Raw genomic sequence first — 17064 nt, 5'->3', positions numbered from 1 at the left:
GAACGCGAAACCGGCGATCGGAGGTTAGACTGTCGACGCACACGGAGAGCACTCAGCTGATGGCAAAATCATCGAATAAACTCTTCTTAAAGATGGGTTTGAAGGTTATGAATAATTGTGGATTGTTACTTAAAACGCACTTGAACGAACGATCGTAATGAATCATTAGTCTCGCGTCACTGAACCAGGTCGTATCACATCGGGGTCACCAAAAACTGAAGAGAAAAGGGGGAAAGGGAAGGAAATAATGACAAATCTAGCTGGATCAGAGGAGCATGTATATGTGTGAGAAGGACAAGGAAGACAAGTGGTGGTGCGTAACTATAGATGCATACATGAGCAATGTACACTATACAGTCGAAATCGTACAGAAATGAATGGAGTGAAGCATTTAGTTACTTTTCGATAGTCTGTAGTAAAGGAGCACAATTTCGATTCACTTACCTTACCCTGGACCCTACTAACTGACCAAGATTCACAATTTCCCGCTTAGTTCAATTTTCCGCAAAATTTGAAATTCTCGCCAATGAAAAATGGCGGGAATTTCAAATGTTGCCCCCTTTCTCAGCTCCCAGGTATACTCAATTATAAGAAAATCTTCGTCATATTTCCAAAATCTAATTACAGCGGGCTCATTTAAGGACTATTACCTGTTGATGACCGCAAAAATGATGGAAATTGCCCCAGTAGAACGCTCAAACGAACTATGACATAAAATAAAAATTTACATTGTTTAAATGGGAGAATTCGCAACTTTACCGCGTAATGTAAAAAAAACCTGGGTAATATTGTCAAAATCTGAATAAAGTGGGCTCATCGAGGGACAATTGACTGTTGATAGCCACAAAAATCATGAAAATCGGCCTAGTAGAACGCTGGCGCTAAGCATTACCAGATATGCAAATTTAGGAGGTCTTGGAGCTTATATATTTAGAATGACGTGGCAGGTTGATCCCTTCAGGATTTTCAATATTGTTAAAGGAGGCAAAAAAAAAAAAAAAAAAGTTTGGTATCAAAATCAGGTATAGACGATCTCATGTTCATGCATGAATTCTAGTAGAATTTGGGCTGAGTGGGGATAGGTATTGTCAATGTGAGATATTCAAGTCTCCTTCATGTCTGTCCGCTTCTTGGCGATATAATCTCGTAGTTCCTGCATGACTGAGCAGAAGTATTCTTCATTGACTGTCAGCCCGGTGGGGACAAGATACTGGTATACCGTCTTTGAACAATCGAAGAATGTTAACGACGGTACTGCCTGGCGTAAAATATGCTGAAAATCCTGAAGGGGTCAACTTGACGAGTCATTTTCAAAATTCTGTAACTCAGTTAAATTTCAAGCTACAGAGCTCAATTTGATATTGTTTCATAGGTAATTACTGGGTCTGTATCCCCACACAAACCGCATTCTGATCAGGACATCTGACCACCCCCCCCCCCCCCGTGGAGAAAAGGGGCAGTGCTTTACGGACAGCCTTTGTATACTTAATATAACCTAATTTGGAGACCTTAAACTTGAATAAAGAAGTCAGAGAAACTTCTGACAATGCGGACCGAACTAATCAAGTGATTTTGAGGAATGTTGCAATCAAATCGAGCCACAGAGTAGCTTACCCAAAACTTCATAACTTGCAGCAAATATTTGAGTGCAGATATATTGTAGGTTAGAAAAATACTTACTTCCCGACAGAAAGCGAACCCTGAATGTAGATTTCCAGAGATTAGCATGATAAAAAATAAGTAAATAAATCCAATAGAATAAGAGTAGTAAACAATTTCAGCATTCGTTGCGCCATACTGTTTGATTGCTTTTTCTTGAACGTTCCCTATTGCAGCATCACAAAGCAAAGCAAATGAGATCATAAATACACCTGAAAAGTACCAATAGAAACTATTATGAATCGATTCAACGTGCTGACAGCAGATGGTGGTGAAAGGGCAACTGACTGCGCTTTTAAATATAGGTTCCTAAGAACTGAAAACCTGTGATAAAGCTTCCTTTACTGTTGTCATTAAGAACTGTAGTCTATCCTTCCTTGTCCATTCAATTTTTTTTCTGTGGTTTTAAATAACTTACCTCTAAATACAAAAAAAAAAGACCAAGAAAAGTCAAACTAGAAAGGTACACACAATCTGAACAGACCTACATGTACTCTAATTAACCATGGTACCTCTTGTAAGATTCCACAGAGATGACTCGTCAATAAAATTCTTTAATTACCTTCGGAAGGCAACCTACATCTGAATTCTATCCCTCACGTTTTAAGGTAAACACTCACATTTTTGCACCTACAAGAATTGTTCAGGCAAAACTTTTCCACAAAATTCTACGAATTTCTGTTTTTCTTTTAAACTGCAACCTGGATCAAATATCTATCTTCAACTGTTTGAAAGTTGCAGTGAATTCAAGAATACTTTTAACTCCTTTAGAGAGGATTTTTTGTGTAAGAAATCACATGTTGGCCATAACATTTGGTCAATTAGGAAATCAGATTTTGACTGCAGCCAAAAGTAGAACAAAAAAGAAGATGGTAATTCAGAGCTCAATTATTTTTAGAAAACTGCTCTAATGGTAGAAAAATGAAAAAGAAGACATCTCATTTTCTAGATATATTTAATTTTCAAATTCTCTGATTAACACTCTGGTACATTCCCTGATTTTTGGAGGCAAATCCAGGATGGAAACTCAGAGGGTTGTTCTCCTACCTCTCAGATTTTTTAGAATTTTCTTCAAAAATTAAAGTCAAATTTATGGACAACCACCACCACCTCACCCACTCCTCGCTATAACACCTCTAAAATACACGACATGATCGTAGAGCATGTAAGAAAAAATTGCTAGTTTTTAAATTTATGTTTCTTGACTCGGGTACCTCCGGGTCGCCAGTCCAAAGGGGCCTCCCGTGATTCAATATACTTTCGCACCTCTGCCTACCTATTACAATTAATCATGAGATCAAGCCTCTAACACCTTAAGGTTGCTTTGTAAAACATCCTAGTGCTTCTCTTCCTACTGGTATCTTCTGTACATATTTTTGGTGAAAGATGGAACCGAATGACTGGTTATCGCAAGATCCATATGTTTCTTGCAAGATTCATAAGTTACTTGTGTAATGTAATGAAAGAAGTGATACAGTGTATCGATTTAGCACGCAAACTTTGAAGTAGGAATGTGAAATGCTTTATCAAGAGAATGTGAAATGCTTTGATTCAAAGCCTACTGGCCTACTGATATCACATAATGCCATTCTCAGACAAAAGAACATTTCACAGTCGCATGGTTTTCATTTGTAAGTCGTACTTTCACTAAAAAACTGTCGAACAAATCTAACTGGAAATTTCACTGATATTTTTCCTGGCTGCGCAAGAATCAGCACAATTTTTGGCAGACATTCCACAGCTGTATTCTCTTAACATAAGAAATTTTTTTGAGTCAATGTTGCAATCTTGGAGTATAGTTATATTCCTTTATTATGGAAATGACGATATTATAAGTACAAAATAATCAAAACAAATGATAATTTTTTGATAATCGGAAATGGTCTACACTACAAAAGTCGAATAATTTCTTACCTATTAGACTAAAGACAGGAGAGACCTTGCTATCAGCTAAAATAAAAGCAATCAACCCTATACACATGCAGCAGGCAGCAGCGGAGTCCACTTTTGAGAAAACCTTTCTCTGAATGAGGATTCCCCCTAACATGACTGGTACTAGCTTGCAACATTTGAAAATGACTTGAGTTGGGTAATTGAGGTATCCAAGGGATGAGTTGGAGAATCCCATAGTGCCCAAGGTGAGAAAGGCAAGTAATGCATAGACTGAAAATGGAACCCTGAAAAGAGAAAGATAAGTTAGGTTGTAACATTTTTAATAGAAGCAAGTAGGGATCGGAAGCAGGCTGGGAATGCTTGTTTATTTAGGAAATCAGCCTCTGCTGGCTCATGTCGACACTTTTGGCGCGTATACGTAGTATACCGCCTTTGCGATCGTTTCGACCCCCTACTCGATACAATGACCGAGTCTCTTAGTTCCTTACCGGAAAGTGACTGCCGCGAACTTCTGAGGTTTTCCAAAGCGTGTAAAAAGGTTTACTAATCCGTCAATAATTATGATTTAATTTGTTTGTCATTCTGGGGCTTTCTAGTTGATGCGCAATTAATACCACGAGTCTACGTTACTTGTTTTTTTTAAAAAAAAAAAAAAAAAAAACCTTAGAGTGCTCCGCGCTAATTTAAAATATGCATATATAAGTAGAAGCAAACGAACTGATTCGAGGATGGCTGAACAGTTTAGCTCTCTTTGAATGAGAATTTCACTCCTCCGTTTTGTTTAAAACGTTGCTTTGACAGATCTCTACACCCCTGTTATGCTTTTTAAAATTTGGTACCACTGCTCTGATAGCCAGGGCAGCCGTAAGTGCAATCATTGATGAGCCTCGAGACTCAATACACCATTTGCTAAACGTGGCTCATACAGGAATCCACTTACCCCTCTCTTCCCCACGCGACAGACCACTGCGTCGACGTCTCTCGAGAGAACAATAGCCCGGGTGCCCGGGTCCCGGCGGCCTCACCTTATTACTTACCGCTGATTAACCATTTCACCGTCACGCTAGGATTCATCCAATTTTCAAAAAAAAATTGTTTCGCGTGTATTTACCAATTTTTTCCTTACTCTTTGTTAAAACACGAATAAAAAGAGGCCTCATTCATAAAAATCGGCCGGATAGAAGAGAAGTTACAGGATTCGAAATCCGAAGAAATCAACAAAACCTCGACGTCCCCATGCAAAAAATAACAAGCTGGTGTCTGCAATCGCAGTGAGATAGCAATACTCGTCATGGGAACTTGAGAAATGTTTGATAAATCATTTAGCATTGGGCATACCATTTATATGATGGGTACCTACTGGGATCTGCTTTTGATTTAGCAGGAGTCAAAACATTTACCTATAGCTGATAAAATTGTAGAAGTTGTTCCTTTTCTGCGGCATGACGGCGATTTTTTTTTATTTTCTTCAGTTATTTAATTTTTCCTATTTTTCCAAGCTTCATTGATTTACTGTTCCGATCTGATGGTACCACTTTATTGTCAAAGCAAAAACGCGTGGAGCCTCTGAGGAGAAGACAACAACTGGACTAGCAGTATTTTTAATAATTTGTCTTAATTTTTAATTACTAGTATTGCTGTTCCGACTTTGCATGTTGACAGGGTTCCCAGCCAATTTTGGAAAAAGAAATCCCTGACTTTTCCAGGTTTTCCAGGCCAAAATGAAAATTTTTCCAGGCCTTTTTCCGTGGAAAAAACTCAAATAATTTGCCCTAAAAGAGACAGCAAGCGCGCATTTTTCGGTTTTTGTAAAAACTCTTCTATCTTCATCAATTTTTGATCTAGTTTAGCTTCTTTTTTTTTGTAAGAACCAGGCCAGGATAGTATCATAACACGAATGAAATCACAAAAAAACTTAAAATGTGTTGGAAAAAAAAATTGGCGAAATATAAACGCCTTCTTAAACGATACATGCATTGATGAAAGCAAATGATTTTTCAATTTGTTTCATTTACTCATAGTAGTATTGGATTTGAAAAATAAATCCCATCATGGTATTGCTGCTATTCTAAGGAAAAGAGCACTGAACAGATTCTTTTAAAAAATAATCCAACCTGCAGTCTTCGTTCTGCAGACTATTAAGAACTATTCTTAGAAAAAAAAACTGAGAAATGCATATATATTTTTTTAAATGAGCGTCTTGTCCAGGGAAAAAAGGCAGAGTTACAAAAAAAATAACCTCTACCTTAGCATGCAGACATAGTTCTCAGCTAAGCGCAAGATATCTCAGTGAGTGTACTTGAAACTTTTACATTGAAGATTGAAGGTTACCCGATCGAAGAGGAGTGAAGAGGAGTGGCTAGCTCCTGCGATCTCTTTTTTCATTAGACGCAACCGGTCGCACAAGATGCCCCAGGCACGTATCCAGGATTTTGTTTTGGGGGGGGGGGGGCTTGTGGGGCCCCTCTACTAGCGGGAAGTCTATGGGGTATGGAATACCCCCCAGGACGAAGGGGGGTCCGGAGATCCTCCCCCGGAAAATTTTAGAAATTTGTAATCTTATTAGACGCATTTGAGGCTTCCGTGACGCAGATTTTCCATCAATGTCTGCAGAGAAGTTACATTTCCTTTTTGAACTTTCAGCAAAAAATACAAAATATGCATTCAAAAATATCCTGAAAATTTTTGAAATTTTAACTCTGTTTGGACGCATTTTGAGGCTTCTGTGACGCAGATTTTCCATCACTTTCAGCATAAAATTACGCCTTTTGTTTTTACTTCCAGCATAAAATACTTTCGAATTATATGCATTCGACAAATCTAGAAAATTTTGGAAATTTTAACTCTATTTGGACGCATTTCGAGGCTTCCGTGACGCAGATTTCCCATCAGTTTCTGCATAAAAATTACGCCTTTTTTTTTACTTTCAGCATAAAGTCCTTTCGAATTATATGCATTCGACAAATCTAGAAAATGTTAGAAATTTTAACTCTATTTGGACGCATTTTGAGGCTTCTGTGACACACATTTTAAATCAGTTTCTGCATAAAATTTTCGCTTTTTTTCCACCAAAATACCTTCGAATTGTTACATTCAACAAAGTTGGAAAATTTCAGAAATTTTAACTCTATTTGGACGCATGTTGAGGCTTTTGTGACGAAAATTTTAGGAACGAACATAGTGTTTTCACTTGAGACTCTACATTAAAACAAATAAATATCTTCGACGGTCTCAAACTTCATCTTTTCTCGCACTTTCTCATCTTCTGTCTCCCCTTTCCTTCCCTCTTTTCCCCAATTTTTGGCTTTCGGGGGGAGAGGGGGGCTTGAGCCCCCCAAGCCCCCCCCACCCCCCCTGGATACGTGCCGTCATTGACCTCGTAAAAAACTGCAATATATATATATATATATATATATAAATGATAGATCAAACATGAAGATGTTAGGAAAAGCGTGCCGAATTACTGAAATGTTGGATGTGTACAAAACGACTTTCGTGTCATTTTTTTTTTTTTTTTTTTTTTTTTTTTTTTTTTTTTTTTTTTTTTTTTTTTTTTTGGCGTACGTATAACTTGTTACATTTTGCTAAATTTTGGAGAAAATATTGCTTTAAGAACACGGAATGTAAATTAATGTTATTGAAAAAAGAAAAAAACCATCATTAATTTGGGCGAACAGAGAAAATATACATCAATAGTTGGGTTAACATCCCCCTTATTGTATGAAGAATGAATATTTTAGTTTTTCTGTTTCAAAAAACTTAACTTTTGTCTTCAGAGATACAATGATTCTAGTCCAAGTCAATTTGTTTTATTGAAGAAAGAAAAAAAAGAAAAAACAACTGAAATATTAGACAAACTACTTTCATGTCTTTCTACTTGCATTAGTAGGTACTTTTAGCGAAACTTACGACCGTTGAATGCAAATTAACATTATTGAAAAAAGAAAATTACATCACTAATTAGAGTGAACATGTGGCTGATTATAGGAAGGAGGTATATTCCGGTATGTTTGTTTAACATATTAATTCACGAGAAAATGTTCGTATACTTATCATCTAGTATTAATTATTTTTGGATGATTGGTCTAAAATATTCAATGCAACCAGTAAAAATTAACACTCAACATCGGGTATCGAACCTCCGAACGCCCTTCTCGCGCAATCGGTCCAGAGATAAGTAAGTTTTAATCGCGGATGTTTTTAAACGGTAACAATAACTTTTTTTTTTTCTTCTTCTTCTTTTTTTTATTCATTTATCAAACTGAACCTTGCAATATCCAAACCCAGTTGCTTATTCCACAGTACCCGATGCCAAAGTCTAAGGTTCTGATGCACACCTCCAAGCAGTCCGGTGCGCACCCCCATCACTAATAATCAAAATTCCTGAGTCATACCCTGCTCTACAGAGTCCGATATTAGACACGTCCCGGAGGAAACGGTCTAATGTTTCAGAAATTGTATAAGTCCGAACTTTATTAATTTTGCTAAATCTGGCAACAGAGTACCTAAAATTTATTTCCACTCTCGTGCCATCTCGCAATACTGTTCTATTCGATGTTGTCAAGTTTTCCCGTCAATTAATTTATATCTTTATTTGCACTGTCTGGCACGCTGTTTCATAACCTGCAAGTTGAAGAGGCAACTACTGCATGCGCAACACATTGAAGGGGCAACGTACACCATAGCATAACCCTTAGATTGTAGAGGCAACATGTAAGACTCAAAATCATCTTCATTGTATAACGCGCAGATTGAAGGGGAAGTATGTAATAATCAATATCATTTTCATTGCATAACCCGGCGATTGAAGGGGCCAGATATCATACTTTTAAAAGCGTTGCTACTTTGTCCAATAGTACGGTGGGTACAATCAAAATCGACGATTTTTTGATTGACAATTGCCACTTCGGGAGGTCATACTAGATGAAAAAACAAAAGTTTTTGTCCGTAGAACCACATTCAAATCCGTGCAGGATCCAAGATGGCGGCCATTAAAAATGGCGGCCAAGCGCTTTTTTTTGGTGCTATATCTCTGTTGCTAATAGTCCGATATTGATTTTCCTTTTTTTAAAGGAGAGCTAAAAGGGCCTAGAATATGAATAAATTATAACAGATTCAACTCGGCCATGAACCGTGCTTTGTTGTGGCATGTGTTACCGAATTGTACATTTATTTTTAGTGGATTGGGTGTGTATCAGAGCGCTTGGGGGTGTCTATATGAACCTTGGACTTTGGGCATTAGTATCGGTTACTTCATTTTTAGGTTGGGGAACGTTCTCAGATTCCTGGGAGTACTGTGATGGGTTTGAGTATTGTAACAGAGTCATTCCATACGACGAACTCGGCAATGGGTCGACCCACCGTTTCATCTTTGCACGGTTCCATTACTTTGCCGTTTTGCGTGCTCCGATGTAGATGATATTCTAGGAAGTGGCAAATGTCGAATTGGCGTAAAGAGGTAATCGTGTCTTCGTAGACGTTTTGTGTACTTATCTCGTAAAGGAATGAGTCTGTATCCATGTAGGACAGTCGAACTTTGTCCGGGCCCTACTTTGAGCATGTGAAAGATGTATGAAAATGGGAATTTAAGCACAAAGTTCCACATTTTTCCACGAGAGGGTGCAGGTGTCGTGTCGTTTATAGCCAAATTTTTCTGCAAAATTTTTTTTTTGGTGGGTACGATCAAAATCGACGATTTTTTGATTGGAAATTGCCACTTCGGGAGGTCATACTAGATGAAAAAACAAAAGTTTTGGTCCGTAGAACCACTTTCAAATCCGTGCAGGATCCAAGATGGCGGCCGTTAAAGATGGCGGCCAAGCGCTTTTTTGAAGTGCTATATCTCTGTTGCTAATTGTCCTATATTGATTTTCTTTTTTTAAAAAGAGAGCTAAAAGGGCCTAGAATATGAATAAATTATAACAGATTCAACTCGGCCAACAATTTGTCTGAAATTTTGCAAAAAATTTTTTCCTTGAAAATTCCTAAAATTTCAAAGCAAAATAACTTTTAACTGAGCAGGAAAATTGATATTTTCTCTTCATTGAAAGAGATGGATCTTAATCTCGCGTTTAATTTGATACCAAAACCATTTTTGTGCTACGAGTAGTTAGCCCACAAGCGCCATTCAAGTGTCTTACGATCGGCCGCGGCGCGCGATTTCCACCCCGCGTTCATGGCCACGGGCGCGCTTCACACGTGTAAAACGCGCTGTATCCCTCCAACCGTTCGTTCGATTTTCAAACTTTTGGTCTCGTTTGAAAGCTACTATAAAGAACTTTTCAAATAATGTGCATTTCACATTTACCTTTAAATAATTTGCCATATTATGACAAAATATGTGAATTTTTTAATTTCGATCATCTAAACAGCCGTTGATTTTTTGTTTCTGGGCGCAATTAGAGCCCTTCACTTACTTGAGGTGGGTGGAGGATTTTCTGACCTTCAAAACGATACAAAAACCCTTTTTTTGTGACGAATAGAAAACGCGTGAGGACGGTTTTGGTCGCGCGCTCGGGTAGAGGTTCGCCACTTATGCGCCGTGCAACCTCGCGTCGGCCCGCGTTCATGCGCTACAGAACTGGAATATTCGCTGTTTTTTTATCATTCATTGCAAAATTTTCATGAAAATTGTTAATTTTGGAAAATCCTTTCATACCCTCTGCTCTTGAGACGAAATGAATACCTACAATAAAAAAAAATACTCTGGTTAACATGATAAATATGAAAAAATGTATAAGGAACTAATTACTATTCCTTAAGTTTTTATGAGCTGGAGATGGATGAAGCCGCAACAAATTTGATTCTTTATTTGATTCATTACACTTTTAAACGACGATATATTGCCGATAATCAGCATTCTCATGGAATTTTAGGAACGATTTCTACAATTTTCTCGCTTAGAGGCGAACTCTACTATTTAATTAAAATTGATCGCAAAGTGAACAGCGGGCTTGGAATCTTTCCCTACAACCAAGTGCATAGTGCACGTGGAAAACTTTTCCGATGCAACAGCGGCGTTTTTCCCTCTTTCGTCCTCAAAGGCACTTCCAGATGCCTGTTTTCAAACCCCGGAAAAATATACCCGCATGTCGCCTCTATTTTTGGCGGTAAATGGAGGTTTTCTTAGCAGACGCAGGGGCGGATATCTGCTTCTGTCTCGTATTGGACACGGTAGGAAAATTTGTCTAGGGTTTAGAAGTAGATATTTGGAAGTGTTTTTGAGGATGAAAATAGGAGGAACGCCACTGTTGCATCGGAAAAATTTTCTACGCACTGCATGTACTTGGTTTACCGTCCTTACTACGAAAAAGCAGCAAATAAGCCCCTGCATCTGCTGAGAAAATTTCTATTTTAACCAAAAATAGGGTACTTCGGAATTTGCCCCCCCCCCCCCCCCCTCGCAAAAGATGCGTTAAGGCAGCACACCCTTTGCGCTGCTGACCAGGTAAGGTATGTTTGGGAACGCGCTTTGTCTCTAGAAAAAGAAATTCCTGGCCGTGAGGAGTACGAGTTGATCGAAAAGAGAGAAAGCTGGTCACTCATCTGGTCAAATCTTCTTTCCATTTGGAACGACTGTCGGGAGATTGTTAAATGCAATTGCAAGTCTGCCTGCACAAAGAGATGCTCCTGTGTTAAAGCTCAAGTTCAATGCACTTTCATCTGCACGCAATGTTCTGGAGGTGCTCGTATTAGTCATTGCAATAATAGTTTAACAAAAGTTATTATAAATAGATCGAATTTAAAAAAAAAATCCTACTAACGCGGAGGACATCATCGATTAGGGTGCGGCTTATTTTCGTCATGTCGGAAAATCAACGAGGTCCGGGTGGCAATCGATGATACCTATGAAAATAATAGGCTGTATTAAATTTGAAGCTTTTTTAGGTGATGCTCAAAGGGATCAAAACTAAGGGGCAAAATTACATTGGTTTAAATGGGCGGAAAAACGCCTGATCTGCGCAAATGCGTTTTTCGGATCTAAAATGCGCTTGAATGAAGAAAACCTGACCTACTCGTAGAGAGGCATCTAGGGGCCCATTTGAAACGAGAAAATCACACTTTTGACCCATGAGTGGGGACAGGGGGGTCACGGCGTAGCCGGTTTTGAGGCGCCGCGCCCGGAGCTAAGTATTCGCTTCTGATCGAACTCAAAATAAGTGTTCCAAAGTTGAAGAGGCATATTTATCTCACAACTTGATGAAAAATAATGTATAATAGTTGTTTTAGCCCCTGAGAACTATACTTGGCCCTTTACAATGTTACCTCACATACTATTTCTCGAGCCTGGAACGGAATTGGTGAAAAATTTTATCTTGCACTCGAGTGATCCCCCTACCCTCACCCATGGGTCAAAAGTGTGATTTTTCGTTTCAAATGGGCCCCTAGATGCCTCTCTACGAGTTGGTCAGGTTTTCTTCATTCAAGCGCATTTTAGATCCGAAAAACGCATTTGCGCAGATCAGGCGTTTTTCCGCCCATTTAAACCAATGTAATTTTGCCCCTTAGTTTTGATCCCTTTGAGCATCACTTAAAAAAGCTTCAAATTGGCTCAAATTTAATACAGCCTATTATTTTCATAGGTATCATCGATTGCCACCCGGACCTCGTAGATTTTTCGACATGACGAAAATAAGCCGCACCCTAATAATCGATGCCCCCATAGTGTGCCTTAAATGTCATGTAGGGCGGTTATTGGGTACATTGTGACAGAAGGGGGGGGGGGGGTTATCGCGGCTGATATGATGCTCGGATATGGAGAGTTTCCTAAAAATTGTACGTCCTAAGAAACTCTACTACGTGAACTTTTTGGAGTTCCCAGATTCGTTGTTGGGAAGGATTCTAAACACATTGACCTTTTAGCGATCAATTTTAATGAGTCAGTTGCGCGGGTTACAGAATTGTGTTTTGACATTTGATTCTTGTGGATCAGCTAAAAACAAAAAGATTTCTACGAACAAAAGCTTTCTTCGTTCAATTTTAACTAAGATATCCAACTTTGAAAAATTCGGTTGATGACGTCATCCAAAGCGGTACCGCTTTGGATACCACTTGGGTGTCAGTACCATAGTGACGTTCTTGGTTTCTTCCACCTTACTCTCATTTTTCAGGCTGACACAAAATTTCACTGGTTACTCACGTGAAACAATTGAAACATGCGTGAAACTCGGATGAAAGCAAATTGGAGGAAACCAAGGGTTTCACTTCCTCGGTGGGTAACGGCATGAATCGAATTTTTCAAAGCACGATATCTCGGTTAACATTGAACTTTGAGAATTGCTGCTGGAACAGATCCTACTATTTTTAGCTGCTATACAAGATTCAAGCATCAGAACACATTTCTGTGACTAGCTCGACTAATCTAAGCAAGAAATGTGTATAAACCGTAACTAATATTCCACGAGAATGCAGATGATCGCCGTTTTATCCCCATTATAAAATCAAGATAAATTACATAATGAATCAAGTTTGTTGCGGTTTCTCATTCATATCATATCTACCAGCGTAATTAAAGAAAACCGATATCCGCCCCTGCGTCTGCTAAGAAAACCTCCATTTACCGCCAAAAATAGAGGCGACATGCGGGTATATTTTTCCGGGGTTTGAAAACAGGCATCTGGAAGTGCCTTTGAGGACGAAAGAGGGAAAAACGCCGCTGTTGCATCGGAAAAGTTTTCCACGTGCACTATGCACTTGGTTGTGGGGAAAGATTCCAAGCCCGCTGTTCATTTTGCGATCAATTTTAATTAAATAGTAGAGTTCGCCTCTAAGCGAGAAAATTGTAGAAATAATTCCTAAAATTCCATGAGAATGCTGATTATCGGCAAAACATCGTCGTTTAAAAGTGTAATGAATCAAATAAAGAATCAAATTTGTTGCGGTTCCATCCATCTCCATCTCATAAAAACTTAAGGAACAGTAATTAGTTCGTTATACATTTTTTCATATTTATCATGTTAACCAGAGTATTTTTTTTTTTATTGTAGGTATTCATTTCGTCTCAAGAGGGTATGAAAGGATTTTCCAAAATTAACAATTTTCATGAAAATTTTGCAATGAATGATAAAAAAACAGCGAATATTCCAGTTCTGTAGCGCATGAACGCGGGCCGACGCGAGGTTGCACGGCGCATAAGTGGCGAACCTCTACCCGAGCGCGCGACCAAAACCGTCCTCACGCGGAGGCATTTGAGGCGCCTCAAGAGGTTATGCTGTACAGCATCGACTCGTAGCTTCAGCATCAATGCCGTATGCCCAGGTAGCGGCCGTTCGGGCATGCGGCGCCGTGCCTTATGCGCGCAACCTGCCGGCGCCGGCTTCGGGCATTGAAGCCCGATGCTGGACAGCCGACCGAGCCAGCATTAAGCGCTGATGCTGAGGTTTGATGCTGGCTCAGGGACCAACATGGGCCTTGGGCCAAACCAAAGGGTTTTGGTATCGTTTTGAAGGTCAGAAAATCCTCCACCCACCTCAAGTAAATAAAGGGCTCTAATTGCGCCCAGAAACAAAAAATCAACGGCTGTTTAGATGATCGAAATTAAAAAATTCACATATTTTGTCATAATATGGCAAATTATTTAAAGGTAAATGTGAAATGCACATTAATTGAAAAGTTCTTTATAGTAGCTTTCAAACGAGACCAAAAGTTTGAAAATCGAACGAACAGTTGGAGAGATACAGCGCGTTTTACACGTGTGAAGCGCGCCCGTGGCCATGAACGCGGGGTGGAAATCGCGCGCCGCGGCCGATCGCAAGACACTTGAATGGCGCTTGCGGGCTAACTACTCGTAGCACAAAAATGGTTTTGGTATCAAATTAAACGCGAGATTAAGATCCATCTCTTTCAATGAAGAGAAAATATCAATTTTCCTGCTCAGTTAAAAGTTATTTTGCTTTGAAATTTTAGGAATTTTCAAGGAAAAAATTTTTTGCAAAATTTCAGACAAATTGTTGGCCGAGTTGAATCTGTTATAATTTATTCATATTCTAGGCCCTTTTAGCTCTCTTTTTAAAAAAAGAAAATCAATATAGGACAATTAGCAACAGAGATATAGCACTTCAAAAAAGCGCTTGGCCGCCATCTTTAACGGCCGCCATCTTGGATCCTGCACGGATTTGAAAGTGGTTCTACGGACCAAAACTTTTGTTTTTTCATCTAGTATGACCTCCCGAAGTGGCAATTTCCAATCAAAAAATCGTCGATTTTGATCGTACCCACCAAAAAAAAAATTTTGCAGAAAAATTTGGCTATAAACGACACGACACCTGCACCCTCTCGTGGAAAAATGTGGAACTTTGTGCTTAAATTCCCATTTTCATACATCTTTCACATGCTCAAAGTAGGGCCCGGACAAAGTTCGACTGTCCTACATGGATACAGACTCATTCCTTTACGAGATAAGTACACAAAACGTCTACGAAGACACGATTACCTCTTTACGCCAATTCGACATTTGCCACTTCCTAGAATATCATCTACATCGGAGCACGCAAAACGGCAAAGTAATGGAACCGTGCAAAGATGAAACGGTGGGTCGACCCATTGCCGAGTTCGTCGTATGGAATGACTCTGTTACAATACTCAAACCCATCACAGTACTCCCAGGAATCTGAGAACGTTCCCAAACCTAAAAATGAAGTAACCGATACTAATGCCCAAAGTCCAAGGTTCATATAGACACCCCCAAGTGCTCTGATACACACCCGATCCACTAAAAATAAATGTACAATTCGGTAACCCATGCCACGACAATGGACGTATGGACTTGCTTTTCACCAATTCTTTAACTACCAGTGTCATTACAGGGTGTCTAATAAATTTCGCAATTGAAAAAAAAACGAATTGAGGTACCTATTTTTGACGTTTTCGCCGTGTTTGCGGGCATCGCACAACGAGGAATGTAAGACATAGGAACCAAGTAGTTTTTTTATTCCTTACGGAGGGTATGAGCTTACTTTTTACGAATTTTCGGACCTCCTTTGCCACTACAAGGCGTTCAAAAATGTTTTCCAAAAACGGCCAAGTTGAGGTATTTTTTTACTTTTTCGCTGCCATTTCGGTTATAGTAGGACGAAGAGTATAAAACATAGGAAACAAGTTAACTTTTTTATTCCATACAGACGGTAAAAACTTACTTTCCACAAATTTTTGGACCTTCATCGTCATTACAGGGTGTCCAATAAATTTTCGAAAGCGAAAAAACGGTCAAAATTAAGCTATTTGTGAAGGGTTTTCGGCCATTGTGGGCATCGTTTGGCAAAAAGTAAAAGACCTAAGAGTTTTCTGAAATTCGTCCTTCCATGCTGATGGTATGGACTTGCTTTCCACAAATTTTCAAATTTTTACTACTATTATAGGCTGTTCAAAAAGTTCAGTTCAAAAACGGTGAAATTTCGATTTTTAGAGCTGCCGAACAATAGGTTTAGGCGTTACCAAGCGAAGTGAAAGTGACCTCGGAGAATAACGATTTTTTCCTTAATGTTCAAGGTGCGTGCTAGGTTTGGACCAAGTTTTGAACATCTACTGTCAAATCCCTGCCACTAACTAATATATCAAAAGAAGACGTTTAAAATGCCCAAAAATAGGAAAAATAACGTTATTTAGGCTCTGTGCGCGCCGGGCTAAATTATTTCTTTTCAAAATCCTTTTGGCTACCGTGTTGTTGTTGTTTTTTTTTTTTTTTTTTTTTTTTTTTTTTTTTTTTTTTTTTTATATCACATAGAACCGTTTACGACCGTGCATCATTTGGTTTGTTCGATTTACAGAAATAAGTCCAACCCTAACCTACGGCACTGAGCGAAAGCAGATGAGGCAAAGCGCGCAACCACGGGTCCGCCCGGGAGGGTATGCAATATTGGGGACAGATATAGGGCTTATATAGGGGGGCTTATATATAGGGGGGCTACTGTCCCCCTCCCCCTAACCCTGTCTCCCCGTACCCCCTTTAAATACCAAAGAACACCCGGAGACATGCTCATCGATTCGAGCGCATTTGCAAGGCTTTTTCTGTAGGGAGGGGTGGGTTTCTTTTTGGGGGAAGGGGGCTTAAAAACTTATTCGCACCCTCCTCCGACTCTGAAACATCAAAAACAACATTGCCTCATTCTGCTAATGGGATATCTGCTCCAAAATTAGCAATTTTCAGCCAATTTAGGAGTGAAAATCTTCAAATCAATTTTTTTTTCCAGGAGCTCGACCGAATTTTTTTCGTTTAGGGCTTAAATTAACGTGTACACGTCCTACTTTAAGGTTCCGAAGGAAAATCGCTGGTAATATGTTTTTTCAATTAACTTTGGTTCAAACGAACCGTGACAGGGAACATACACTACCATATGAACTACAAATCGAAAGGATAAACTCTACTGCACAACCAGCAGATTGAGGGGACAACTTTCACATTAACGCCCTCACCCATAATTCATAAGTTAATGCACAATTTCAAACAATAATAACGCTGTCAATTAAATTTTAAAATTTTCAATAACAACAATACTGTCAATTGATTTTCAAAAA

General features: G+C 39.0%; 1 protein-coding gene across 18 annotated transcripts in view; it reads right to left on the bottom strand.

The window, feature by feature from the left end:
* The window catches only part of Papst2 (adenosine 3'-phospho 5'-phosphosulfate transporter 2), a 79606-nt gene that overhangs the window by 38466 nt on the left and 24076 nt on the right, over positions 1 to 17064 (bottom strand). For all 18 annotated transcript variants that reach the window (XR_011899351.1, XR_011899352.1, XR_011899346.1 and 15 more), the window contains 2 exons: positions 3574 to 3836; positions 1681 to 1871 (listed from right to left, as the gene is read on the bottom strand). Coding sequence is in view for 2 of the 18 variants with exons in the window: in XM_072297289.1 (XP_072153390.1) it covers positions 1681 to 1871; positions 3574 to 3836 (454 nt within the window). In the remaining 16 variants the exon portion in view is untranslated. The remainder of the gene's footprint in view (positions 1 to 1680; positions 1872 to 3573; positions 3837 to 17064) is intronic.

This window comes from Bemisia tabaci, chromosome 2, assembly GCF_918797505.1.
Source record: "Bemisia tabaci chromosome 2, PGI_BMITA_v3".
NCBI classification, from domain to species: domain Eukaryota; kingdom Metazoa; phylum Arthropoda; class Insecta; order Hemiptera; family Aleyrodidae; genus Bemisia; species Bemisia tabaci.
The sequence above is the reverse complement of the archived record's forward strand: the minus strand, read 5'-3'. Positions and strand labels throughout refer to the sequence as shown.